General features: G+C 41.8%; 1 protein-coding gene across 1 annotated transcript in view; it reads right to left on the bottom strand.

The window, feature by feature from the left end:
- Nucleotides 1-10,556, bottom strand: part of kidins220a (kinase D-interacting substrate 220a) — an 85,657-nt gene extending 75,101 nt beyond the window's left edge. The window contains 4 exon segments of the mRNA XM_080750761.1: nucleotides 174-272; nucleotides 1,257-1,355; nucleotides 3,848-4,015; nucleotides 10,327-10,556. Of these exon segments, the coding sequence (XP_080606887.1) occupies nucleotides 174-272; nucleotides 1,257-1,355; nucleotides 3,848-3,979 (330 nt within the window). The 5' untranslated portion in view covers nucleotides 3,980-4,015; nucleotides 10,327-10,556.
- Between the last annotated feature and the right edge of the window lie 4,018 nt (nucleotides 10,557-14,574).

Below are 14,574 nucleotides of genomic sequence, written 5' to 3'. Positions count from 1 at the left end.
TCAAATATGTCAGTAATTTCTTTGTATATTTAGGTTATGTGTCATATCAGCCATGTGCAACTTCAAAGCCTACAAGCCAAACAGAAATGTAATTGCCAATGACAGAAACACAATTAAATCGTTAATCGCCATGTAAAATGTCATAATGGTGACAGCCCTATTCCTCCGCTCACCATGTCTCTATGTTCCAGGTTGGCATTGTTGTCCAGCAGCTCCTTCACCACCTCGATGTGTCCCTCCTTGGCCGCCGAGATCAGCGCCGTCCAACAGTCCTGCACACAGAGACAATGGATTACCATGGGAAGTCCCGCGATCGGATCTCCTACTCCAGAGTTGGACGAGGAGAGCGCTGGGCTGAACGGTCCCTAGTAGAAGGACGGTACCTACCAACTGGTCATACCAGGTGCTCATGGGAGCAGGAGGACCGGCGGAGGCACAGACAAGAGGTGTGAGATGAGAGAGGTGTTAGAGAGAAGGAAGAGAAGGAGCGACCGTGTGCAAGGTTTTCGTCTTCTGTCTCCCTCAGCACCAGTGCAACACAGTGAGTTTGAGTGCTGCGTAATAGCAGGTTACTCGTGTGTGCGGTCGTAATGAGAGGTGTGGCGTGTGTTGAGCGCGTATGTGCAAACGCACACTTCTGCGTGGTTGTTGGAGTTTTAATTGGACGTTGTTATGGCTCATGATGGCTCATAATGGCCATGTAGTAAAGCCACGCTTGTGGTGAGTTCAGCACGACGGGGCATTGAGGCCAATAGGTCAGCAAAGTCTTCTGTGTCGAGCGAATGACTGTGGTTGACGTGACCGCATTGTTTTCTACCTGCAGAGTTCCTCCTGTACCTGCAGTGTTTTTCTGCGCGCGCACAGGGCCCTACAGCAGGGGTCTTCAACGTTTTCAGGCCAAGGACCACTTAGCTGAGAGAGAGCAGGGACCCCCTCTACATATTGTATAAATGTGTGATGCAGATTTTCATCGATTTCATAGATTGATTCATAGACTTGTTTGACATCACTGTCATCTGTCTATGTTGGATTCATGTTAATGTGTATTTTCAGATATTTAACCACTTAAATGTAGATATTTTGTAAATTGGACCTAATTATCCTATCACACAAACGATTTGGCGTCCCCCATGTAGTAACTCTGAGGAGCCCCTAGGGTTCCCGGACCCCCTGTTGAAGACCCCTGCCCTACAGTGTGCTCGTGAGTGCAGGTGTGTTGTGGTCGGAGAGGCGTGCAAGTGTCAGTGTGTGTTTACCACATCGTCCAGGTTAACGTTGGCACCCCTCCTGATGAGCTCCTGGAGGATCTCCAGGTGGCCCTGCTCCGCCGCCACCATAAGAGGGGTCTGTCCATTCTGAAAGAACAGCTTCAGATTAGACTTTATTGTAGGGATGGGACGATATGAAAATGACATATGAAATAATTGTGATTATATTAACCCATTCAGAACGGGTACACATTAGTGTGTATCATTATTTTATGCTTTAACTATTGAAAAATAGCAGATATACAAGCTCACAGCGCGGCACAGAGTGCCGCGCTGCGAGCTTGTAGATCTGCTATTTTTGAAAAATCGTGAAAATTTTAATTTTGACCCGATTCTATAAGTGTCTTTTGAATCCTTCTAAGGTTTTTTGAAAAACCAATGTTTCTATGTCAGCAATCTGGCTCGCCATCGTCTCAAAGAAAAGGTCCTTTTCACTTAAATGGAGCTCAGTTAGTATATTCTTGAAAGACTACTATGTCAGTGGTTCTCAAACCTTTTCATGTGAAGGACCCCCAAAATAATTTGGCCACGGACACGCATCTCAAAATAGTTCCCCCAGAAGCAAAATTTGAGTTACAAACGTTCGCTTTGAAAATACATATATTCAAAGATTTGCACACATTTTCACGACTTTTTCAAAAATAGCAGATCTACAAGCCTGCAGCAGTCAATAATCGTGATAATCAAAATATGCTTAAAACTTAAAATGCCACTTTTGCTAAAAACCCACAGCATACCTATCCTTGGGAGAACGTTCGCCAACGACACAAGCTAACAAAGTGTGAATTGATTTGTGTCGAGTGAAATAAGCGTACCAAATGTGCTCTTTACAGGTTGTGTTTTAGCCAGTGTTTTATGAAGTATAGAGGGTTTACAGGACATTTTCACAATACATTTGCAATCTCCAGGATACGATTATTGTGAATGTTTCTTTATCAGGGGATAAATTCCTACTTTCTATCACATCACAAGAGAGGGTGAATTTTTCTTGTACGAGATCTCAAGAGTTTGTGGTAAGAAACAGGCAAAACTATCAATTATCAGTAATAATGCGGAACAGAAATAAACGTCTCCTTTACATACAGTATACTCTGTTGAGAGACACTAATCGATAATGATAATCAAACTCCTAAACAGAAATGTGGTTGTTAGAGCAAAGGTGGGGAGGTCACTTCAATGTAATCTCACTTTTCTCACAGTTAAACAAACATCTCATTCCAACAACATATTTTGAACATCCATCTGTTGCAGTGTCCACTTCACGAAACCTTTAACTCGTGACACAGCAGCATAACGCGTGGAACACATGGATTAAAGCAAAATAATAAAATCTCATGACTTCTCATGATTTTTTTTACAATTTAGGCATTTAGCAGACGCTTTTAATCCAAAGCGACTTACAATAAGCAGGTAATACATCAATATTATAATAAGCAAACTAATATGTCAGTACATCAACAACAATACAACCAATGCACAGGAATATCAATCTAGAAAAACAGTAGGTAGACCACGCATCTAATCAGTACAAAAAAAATCAAGCTTCATGTGTGGTCATCGAGGGAAGGGGAGTGTTACAGTAGTGCTATGGGTTTAGGTGGAGTCTGAACTGAAGAGGTGAGTCTTGAGAGGTGAGTTTTTAATCTTAAAATAATAAAGAAAATAGCCTATCTAGTATCTACAAGCTGTGAAGACAGATTGAATTGAAAGCTTGTAAATAGAATATTTTCACTGTGCAACATCCATAGAGGTCATGGTGAATGAGAACTTTGTTCAATGTTCTCACTACATGGGAACATTGTTAAATGTACAAAAAACTCACACGCACGCACGCACGCACGCACGCAACACACACACACACACACACTAATCCTACACTTCACTCTCTGAATTCTTGACCGAGTCTAATGGGCTGCATTGCAGTGAGAGAAGTAAGGATTTTCCGTTCCACGAGTGCGGCACTTCTGAGTGTTTCTCACACACAAAAATTATATTTTAACCCAGAGATACCACACGCAAAAATCGGTAACACTTGCTATGCAGCATCCAATCCCATGTCTATAATGGTTTAAAAAAACATACTTATAATTATAAAGCATTTTAGAACAACTTATAAGGTCAAGTATAAAAGCAATGTAACGGCTGTGAGTTTCCAGCAATACTACTCACATTGCTTACTTAAGTAAAAGTATCAATACTGCAATGCAGAAATACTCAATGAGTAAAAGTACAAAGGTATTGGCATCAAAAATGTACTGAAAGTAACAAAAGTACTAATTATGCAGAATGTCCCATTTCACAAGTTTTCAAATGTATAAAATGTATAACAATCTTTTGAGGATAGCAGATCTTCAAGCTCACAATGCGTTGCATCGCGATGCATTGTGAGCTTGAAAATTGGAAAATACTCCAGAAAAGTACAGTACTTGAGTTGCCGGCACACAACCAAGTAGAAACTCCGCATTGTGCTTGCTTCAGCGTCAAAGTGTCTCTCTGACACTTTGTCGCCGAGGTGTAAATCGGAACTCGGGTCGGCTGAACAGTATGGTGGTGTAGCGATGTTAATGTCGCTGACTTACGTCGCTCCTGCTGTCCACCTCCTTGTACATGTCCAGGTGGGCTTTCACGGCGCTCAGGTTCTCCTCCTCCACGAAGCCGAACAGGTTCTGGGTGGCCAGAGTGGTCATCTTGAGCGAGGTGGAGGTGTCCATGGCTGAAGGCTAGACCAGCTGCACACCACTCTCTCTCTATGGGGGTGGGGTCAGGGTGGGGAGACAGGAGAAAAAGATAAGCCTATAGATTTGCGAAGGCAAGCGCTTCACAAAGTGACATTATTTATCAGAGACCCTGAAGAGATTTGGTGGTGGTCGTTTAAAGTAAGTTGTAAGGTATTTATTTGTTTGTTTGTTTGTTAAAATATGCGTTAAATAGCTCTATATTCCATAATTAACTACTATATTGTCGTTGTCGGGTGAAAACCTTGTATGTCCAAAACCGTTCATTTTGCATTTATCATTTTAAAAATGATTTAAACAAGTGAAAACAGCCGATCTACAAGCACACAACGCCGAGGTGTTGTGTGCTTGTAGATCTGCTGTTTTCACAACTTTTGTGCGACGGCCTTGTATGATAAAGCAGGGCTTTACTTTGTGAAAGAACGTACACATTTGAAACTTGGAGATACGAGGTTTCCACCCAACAAAGACGATATAGTGTATAGAGTGCTTATTCAGTAACAGGGGTTTCCCAATCTCTCCAGCTCTTTAGTAAACAGAAAATCTATTTTCAGGTTGGGATACCTAATCGGGAGAAAGAACAGGATACAGGATAAACATGTGAAATTGGAAGTGATTCAACAAAACAAGAAAATAGCAGACAAAATTGGACAGTAGCACAATTAAAATTGAGCTGATAAAAAAAAACTCTTTGTGGAGTTCTGTGATTGGATGAAACTGGTATGCTGACATGAAGATTTATTTTCTGTTATTATTATTTTCAAGAGCTGGCCAAATGGGGAAACCTGTTACTGAACAAGTTTTTAACATGTGTTTATCGACAAGACATACAGCTCCATTTTTGTATGTATATACATTTATATTTTTTTGTTCTTCTTTGTCCGCAATACATACAGTATACAAAACAATATACACACACAAGAAAAGGATGGCATCCATATATTATATACACGCCACGGTTAAAGTTATTCATGCACCATCTTACAATTGCGCTCCCTTTCATACGAATATCCTTTGTGTAGAATGTAAGCTATATTATAAGAATGAGTAATAAGAGGTTGTGTGTGTGCAATGCACTGCGAAGGTGCACGTGCATTTGTGAGTTAGAAAAATGATGTTTTACATTCCATCGTAAATAATATTTTTGTTGGAGCTGGCCTTGGCAAAGGGAATATTTATTACAGGGCTAAATGAGGCTAAGGCCATATGATACTGTGTGTCCCACGCTGTCTCTGCCTACTCATGCATGAAAACGAGAAGTGAAACTTTTCCACTCACTATAATGAAACCTAAGCGGTCACAATGTTCTGCTTAAGATAGAGAGCAGACCCACTTACATACCTCCGAAGCAAAACAATAAGCCTCAAACTTCGACTCCCTTTGAAAAGACGAGTTCGCTAATTGGTGTGCTCGGCTGTGCGCTCCAATTATCTCCAGACATAGCCTACTTTCTTCTGCCAATCTCTTCGGACTTTCAAATTGGACTCGGTAGATCTCATGTAGTCTATTAGGCAAGACTGGAGCAGCGCTTTGTCTTTTTAATGGCTCAGTGCTTTGATGCAACCAACAGTAGCCATTTTAACGGAGTAACTTGCAACTGAAGGCCAAACAGGCCTAATAGCGAGATATAAATGGTTGGCCGTAATCTGATTAATCAATAAAAGAAAACGGCTCATTTCAAAAGCTTTATCTAGAACTAGATCCTGTACAGCACTGCTGAAGCATTAGGTTAAAACCCGACCATGAAAACAACAAAGACACATTTTGTCATACTTTCTTGCTAACACTTTACCATTAAACTTAAAGATCGGTTTACTCTATAAATGCATTATAATCGCATCTATAATAATCCACTTGGAAGGCTTCATAACACTCTGTATACATTTTTATAATTAAGCACATGTTATATGTTATACTTATAACACGGTTTATGAAGCATTACAAGTGCTGGTCATAAATGCATTATAGGCTCAGCGAACAGCAGAACTACCAGACAAACACTTTACTTAAAGGTCGGGTCTAGATTAATGCATATAATCACATTGATATTATAATAGTTATAATCCATTAATACAGGAGGTTCATAACACAACACATAACAAGTGCATTATAATGCAATATAGATTTTGACCTATATGTGCAGGTTGAGTAGGAATATATATTTATTAAGCAGTAGGCCTGTTCTGACTTAGTAGTTGCTTAGGCTTAGGGTGTTGTAGTAGTTAAGGAGGCTGCCCTTTTCACTCTCCCTGCCTAGTGCCTACAATTCTCCAGCCTTCCATGGAATAGGCCATGTGCTGAACACAAGTTGGCAACTTGGCCCCAAGATTCAATTAACAGATTTGATTCCCACAATAACATGTAACGTGTATTACGCCGCCACAACTCAAAACCAAAAGGGACAAAAGAAAGCCCTCTCTCATCTCACGTGGTGGTCTTTCCTGTTGCACAGGATTCCGAAAATCAATAAAAACCCCATTAATGATTCATCATGTTACGCTCATCCATCATGATGGACCAGCTTCCTGCCATGGCACGCCCATCTACAAATGCACAGTCTGCTACAATTCTATATCAATTAAACTATGTGTTGGATTTAATACTAAGGACTGATTTATAAAATATATTTAATGGAACAACATAGCACAAGTCTTTCAATGAAGATTATTTAGTGGGAGCCATGAGTTGAGTCAAGATTGAAGATTCAATATAGTATGAATATGTTTTTTCTTAGATCCCATATAGTCTACATACACACAAGAGTTTGCTTTCAGCTCCTCTGCACTGTAGCAAGAAAGGTTAGACAGATTAGCAATAATTAGCCATAAAGTAAGAATAGTAATACTAAAAAGAACTAACAAATAAACTATGTTTGCAACTGAAAGCAAACAGGCCTACTGTAATATGGAGATAAATGGTTGGCCTCTCTTACTGATCTGAGTCAAAACAACAGTGTTCAATTAAATTCACAATTCTGTCAGTACAATGCCTATCAGTAGGCTACATGATGTTGTCCAGTGCCAGTCACTGATGTGCACAAGTGATGTAAACCCTTTGTTTACAGTGGAGGGCCTGCCTGTTGACACACCCTCCTCAGCCCCACTCCCAGCACAATGGATGGACCATGACTCCACACACAAGCACCGGTCAACATCAATACACTTTGAGGTTTCTCTTGGCAGAGGTTTGGTCAGGTACAAAATCTCAAAAAGATCATCCTCTTTGCGACCACAACCACGTAACAAAAAGGATGAAAGAACGAGTGAAAACACTTAAAACAGTAGCCTAACAACCACAATTAGTGTGGGAAAATACCATAAAGAATTAAGTAGGTTAAACACAAATGTCCTTACCTTGGTGTGGGCTGAAATGTAATATCTAACACTGAATGGCAGACCAGTTTCTATCCCTTGCTCCTTGTCACACTGAATATCAACAAGCAGTGCTTGGCTCAGGCTCAGCATCCCCCCTGCCCTGACTAGAGGCTGAATATTAGATGAGGGGGCCAGGCTACGCCCATCCCCTCTCCAACACAATAGAAAGCACAGTCAGGCTCGCTAGATTATTATACCATTCATTACCTTCTCCGGCAGGACATGGTCTGGCAGGACATCAATGAATAGATGATGCAAAAGAGGGGAGGCAATTTAGATGCTGGACTAAATAATATAAAATACAAATGATTTCAAATGAACAAGGCCTGACCTTATTTAACCTTAGCTTGATATATTCTATTCAATCAGTACGTACCCACCCTATCCGATTTTTTTTTCCATTGTCAAAGAAATACTGTATGGTTCTCTCTCTCTCTCTGGAGGGGAAAAGGTGTTGGATATCTTTCCCAGAGGCGTCAATTGGGTATGGCAAGCTATGGCAGCTGCCATACCTTGGCTACAGCGGGGAAATAATAAAATGTACTGTAATCGTGCCTGTTGCTAAGGTATGGCAACATGACTGGTGTCTTGCACGTGCGCGAGGGCACGCGTGCAAGACACCAGTCATGTTGCCATACCTTAGCTTTTTCTGAACTGACGCCGCTGATCTTTCCAGAGATATAAATCAACCTTAATCTAGTCAGTTGTCCCCTTATCTAGATCCGAATGTGGGTAGTGTGAATTTAGCAGGCAACATGGCATGAATATGACCTTTAAATGTACCCAGTCAGCTCTTTATAGCTCGTCATGTGCATGTGAATCCGCTGAGGACTCAAGTCAGTGCCATGGGACGTGTTGCTCACAACAAAAAACATATTATTTCCCACTGGGCCGGCGGCTGCGACAGGGAGCAGGGGACTGGGCGGTGTGCGTGTGTTGTTTTTGTGTGTGAGACAAAAGTGTGCTGCTCTCCTACAGAAACCACAAACGTATCCACAACCACCAGTAAGGCTCCCTAATCGGGAGATAAGCGACCGTAGGTCACTTATCTCCACAAATAGGGCAAAAATGTGTTTTGCCAAAATCTTCCTGAGCCATGTTGATGACATGAGTGTAGACATACTGTGTAGTGATTTTCGTGATTTTAGGGCAAAATCTGTAGGAGCAGTGTCCAAAAATGTGTTTTTAAAAATCGGCCTGGAGGTGGCGCTATATGGGACAGATTCATGTTGATGGGATGAGTGTAGACATACTGTGTACCGATTTGCGTGATTTTAGGGCGTAAATTGTAGGAGCAGTGTCCAAAAATGTGTTTTGCAAGAATCGGCCTCATGGTGGCGCTAGAAGAGGGCCATGTGAGAAATGAGGGGTGGGGTCTCCGCACCGGCAAGGCGGACGAATAGGTACCGGCCCCGGCTGTCCGGGTCGCTCCTAGCCGGAGTTACGGCATTTTATGTGAGCTGCAGTGTAGGGGGTCCTCCACTGGGGGCGCCACCACTTTTGCATCCGTTCTGGAGCACCAGGAGTCGGTGGTCCCCGGGAATTCCCCGTGAGCAGCCCCGTTGGGGTGGTCATTTGGTCATGTTTGCGCATTTGGTCATTTTTTATCTGGGGGTCCCCCAGGGACCTGGGGGTCCCTGGAGCTCCGGGGTCCTTGGAGGTTGTAGTTTGGCAGCCAAGGAACGTGTGTGCAAAATTTGGCATGGATCGGGGCAACGGTTGCGGAGATATAAGCAGGGAAAAAGTGTGACGTGTGAGGTGTGACAGACAGACTGACAGACAGACGGAGGGAGTTACACTTTGTGGTGGTTTTGCTAGTAAAGTGCGACCTACGGTCGCAACAACCAGTGGTGGAAAAGGTACTCAAACGTTTTACCTAAGCAAAAGTATATCAATACTGCAGTGTAGAAATACTCTGTTTCAAGTAAAAGTCCAGAATTCAAAATGTACAGTAAGGCAGAAGCCACATCAAGCATACCTCAAAATGTTACATGTATGTTAATGTTAATGTACAATAAGTAAGTAAGTAACACTGTAACACCACTGTCCACAACTGTATAAACCAACTGGCCTGTGTACAATGCATTACAAACTATAATAGCTCACCTTTTGTTAATATTAAATATCTTTCAGACTCAATCGGAGACGTTGACGTGCAAAACATCTGGGTCATTCACACACATGACCCGAATACACACACACACACACACACACACACACACACACACACACACACACACACACACACACACACAGGCAGCAAAACAACATGGCAGCCTACTATTTCCAAAGTAGGCCTATGTATGATTTAACAACCCTGACCCTATACCGTGTACTCAAGTACTGTACCTTTACTTTGAGTATTTCCAATTGTCAGTACTTTTACCCCACTACATCTCAGAAGCAAATAGGCCTATATTGTACTTTTACTCCACTATAATTATTTGAACACTTTAGTAACGTTACTTTGGAGAATATCAATTATCATATTATTATAAAACAAACAACATGCAACAGTCAAGTTATTTTACTCAAGTAACATTTTGAACACGGGACTTTTACTTGAATAGAGTATTTCTATATTGTGTAAGTTGCTACTTTTAAGTAAAACATTGGAGTACTTTTTCCACCACTGGCTGTCACGTCACACTACTCAACAACAACACTAGGAAGCGAGCTGTAAAAGTGGCCAGCTATGAAGAAAGGCAGTACAGCACAGTAGCGTCAGTTCCGAAAAAGCTAAGGTATGGCAACATGACTGGTGTCTTGAGACACCAGTCATGTTGCCATACCTTAGCAACAGGCACGATGAAAAGTACATTTTATTATTTCCCCCTGTAGCCAAGCTGCCAAAGCTTGCCATACCCAATTGACGCCTCTGGTACAGCAGCTACATGCTAACGCTAGCTCTCCACAGTGAGTCGTTTAGGTGAGTCATATAATAAGTACCTTTTCAAAGTGCAGAGATGTTCACTGGAGTCCTCCTACTGTCCAGCATGGACCACTGGACACCGCTAGATGTGGATTCCAGTGCGGGGAGGGGGAAATACGTTCACGATATTCAGTGACTTTTTAAGTTTGCATTGTTAAGGCCCATTCCCACTGGGCCAGATAACAGATATCTGGAGATATTTCTCCAGATATTTTTCCATTCAAAGTGGATGGTAGATACAGATAAAAAAAATATCTACCACAGATATTTGCCACAGATACTTTTATCTGTGGCAAAACATTTTTTTATCTGTATCTACCATCCACTTTGCATGGAGAAATATCTGGAGAAATATCTCCAGATATCTGATATCTGGCCCAGTGGGAATGGGCCTTTACTCCTGTGTTTACAGTAAAACCTGTTGTTCCCCAGCTGCTGCCTGCCGCACTCTACTCTATCACCACTAGAGTACACTACAGCCCAATGTGGCTCCACCTCCCATATACTACCCCACTCCCCCCTACCCATGGTTACAGTCATGGCCACTAGCAGGAGACAGAGTACTAATTTAATCTACAGTAGATGTATAGTATAGTCAGGGAATATTATCAGAATACCTGTCAAAAAGCTGTGAATAAATTCCTTTTTAGCCCAATGAATGTTTTTCGTGCAAAACAAATGCTTGCAATGGATTCAGAATAATTAAAAACACCTAGTTAGACCCTTCACATATGCTACTATGCAAAGCATATTTTTGGGGATTTTTCCCTTATTGCGACCGTCAGGGAGCAGTTTACTATGAAAACCTCCACCGGCCGTCCGTCCGTCCGTCACACGTCACACCTTTGCCCTGCTCATATCTCCGCATCAGTATGACATCACACCACATGTGTACACAAACCTTTGTGTACGTTGCTGTGGCAACAGTCTGTTGTTGCTGGTTTGTTAGTGTACGTTAGCAACCACCTTAGCAACCATGGTTTTACCCTAGCAACCAACTGTTTACCCTAGCAACCAACTGTTTACCATAGCAACCATGTTTTTTTACCCTAGCAACCAACTGTTTACCATAGCAACCAGATACGCAGAGCAGGGATCTCCATATATGGGCATAAACAGGTGACATCACACTGATGTCAGATACTCAGAGCAGGGATTTTTCCATAATATATGGGCATAAAAGGGATTCTGTTAGGGATCTCCATATATGGGCATAAAAGGGATTCTGTTAGGGATCTCCATATATGGGCATACAAGGGATTCTGTTAGGGATCTCCATATATGGGCATAAAAGGGATTCTGTTAGGGATCTCCATATATGGGCATAAAAGGGATTCTGTTAGGGATCTCCATATATGGGCATAAAAGGGATTCTGTTAGGGATCTCCATATATGGGCATAAAAGGGATTATGTTAGGGATCTCCATATATGGGCATAAAAGGGATTCTGTTAGCTGTTAGTGATCTCCATATATGGGCATAAAAGGGATGCTGTTAGGGATCTCCATATATGGGCATAAAAGGGATTCTGTTAGGGATCTCCATATATGGGCATGAAAGGGATTCTGTTAGGGATCTCCATATATGGGCATAAAAGGGATTGTATCTCAGATGATGCCCTGTTAGGAGATCCACACTAACAGAATCCATATATGGTCCTACCGACAGCTGCTATAAGCCAACCCTGGCGATAAGGTCTGAGTCGAAGAAATGCTTCTTTCCTGGCAAGAATTGCCCCTTTATACTGTAGGGCTCGTTTGTGTATTGTATGACATCACGCCACATCATCGGCTGAGGACTGTGTGATGTCATCATATCTCCATATATGGAGACATAAGTTGCTCATGCCCAAATATGGGCTGGTGAGGTCAGACTTAGTGTGATGCGTAGGTTATCTCCATATATGGAGATTCAACTTCAATGAGTAACCATGGCAAACTGTCAACTGCCCGTATGTCTTGATAATTGGTAAAACAAACTTTTGGCCTATTTGTGGAGATAAGCGACCAACGGTCGCTTATCTCCCGATTAGGGAGTCTTACTGGTAGTAAAGTGAATGAGACCCAGAATTACCCTAGCTGTCAAAGATTCTCCCATAGGGATGTTGAATTTCAATCTTTGTTAGATATGTTACTAGACACCTTTACAAACACAGTGGTGAAGAAATTGTTTGGTAAGGAATTTATTCCCTGGTTGTGCGACTGTTAGGTCGCAGTTACTATCAAATCCTCCACCGGCTGTCTGTCTGTCTGTCTGTCCGTCCGTCCGTCAGTCAGTCCATCAGTCTGTCTGTCACGTCACGTCACGTCACACTTTTGACCTACTCATATCTCTGCCATCGTTGCCCCTATCCATGTGAAATTTTCCACACACACTACTTGCCTGCCAAACCACAACCTTCAGGACCTTCGGTCCGGACCCCCAGGGACCCCCTGCCGCCAAATAGTGCAAAAATGACCAAATCAACACCCCAACTGGGTTGCTCACGGGGAATTCCCGGGGACCACCGACTCCTGCTGCTCCAACAGTCCTTCACTTTCATTGGTTTAACTTTGCCCCGCCCCCTCCCCTCATTGGCCAAAACTTTATTTGGCTTTACTCATCAACCCTTTGTCGTACAAACTTGTGGGTGGTGTCAATTGACTTGATTAAGAGTCCTTCACCTTAATTGGTTTAACTTAGCCCCACGCCCTCCTCTGATTGGCCCAAACTTTATTTGGCTTTACTCATCAACCGTTTGTCGTACACACTTGTGGGTGGTGTCAATTAACTTCATTAAGAGTCCTTCACCTTAATGGGGCTTTTAAGCCGTGACATCATTTTGTAGGCAGAGGAGAATCTGCCCCCAGAGCATTTTCTGTCCCTCGCTATTTCAACAGATCCGAGACAAAAATAACGACTAAAGTATAATTCTAACACTTTCCTTTCAACAACAAAGAGAAGAAAAATGTGTAAATAGTAAAAAGATTCACAGAAACTGGGGGCAAATATTCTCCTCTGCCTACAAAATGATGTCATACTTAACAGCCCCATTGGTTTAACTTTGCCCCGCAAAAAAGACTAAATCAGATCCTTGCCTTACAAAAAGTATCCTAACTAGATAGATGTAAGATAATAATTATGTACATATTAATGTACAGATAAAAGTCAGTCAGAAATGGAAAACAAACTGTGTGTGTGTGTGTGTGTGTGTGTGTGTGTGTGTGTGTGTGTGTGTGTGTGTGTGTGAGACAGACACACACACACACACACACACACACAATCTATATCTAGTTAGGCTACTTTTTGTAAGGCAAGGATCTGATTTCGTCTTTTTACCCCACTCACGTCACACAGTATTATTCCCATCAATGGACAGATGAAGAACAACATGCAGACACACATGCTTTTAAATATTTTTATTAGTGTTTAAAAATAATTTCTCTTTATTTGACCACATAAATCAGGTTCTTTTTTTCTCAAATCTACTGTTATACAAATCATTCCATAAGTTTCCCTCTGACACAAAAATAACCATGTTACACACACGTGCGCACACATACATACGTACACACATACATACACACACACACACACACACGCACATATGTGCTTGAACTCTTACACACACAAAAGTAATGCGCCATTCATGATTTGGCACTTTGGACGTATGGAGCAGTTTGCATTGTTCTGCTGGTTTGGGTGGCCATGCAGTGCAATAGTTGCTGTGTTGGTAAAATGACATCCCTTTCCTTATTTGGGCCATATTCACCTGAAGCCTAATTTATACTTTGTCACATGAGCAAAACAACAGATTTTCAACTGAAAAAACAAAACCCCAGTTGAGAATCCATTTCGCAGAGCGACAGAGTCGTGCGACAAAGTATAGACTGGCCTTAAGTAAGACCCAGGCTACAAATATAGTGTACTTTAGACCACGTTAACATCTACAAATCACATGAATACACACAATTATGGCAGGAATATGCACATGTTAGAAACGTCGTAAAAACAAATGAAAATAAGGTTCATACTTGAAAACTCACCTCTACTCACTTTGTTTTTCTCTTTACATTACACAAATGCCCCAACCTACATGTTTAGATATTGTGTGCTTGAAAACTCTCGACTATATCCAGCTCACACATATGAGTAAAACTCTGTAGTCAACTGTCGAAGCAATGAGATGCTTTTTTACTGTAGGATGCCCTCCTCTGTACTTATTCGTTACTTGGTTCAACCCCAAATACATGTGGTAAGATGTGGTAATCACAGGGATTGCCGTT

The sequence above is a fragment of the Nannobrachium achirus genome (assembly GCF_963921795.1).
Source record: "Nannobrachium achirus genome assembly, chromosome: 20".
NCBI lineage: Eukaryota > Metazoa > Chordata > Actinopteri > Myctophiformes > Myctophidae > Nannobrachium > Nannobrachium achirus.
The sequence above is the reverse complement of the archived record's forward strand: the minus strand, read 5'-3'. Positions and strand labels throughout refer to the sequence as shown.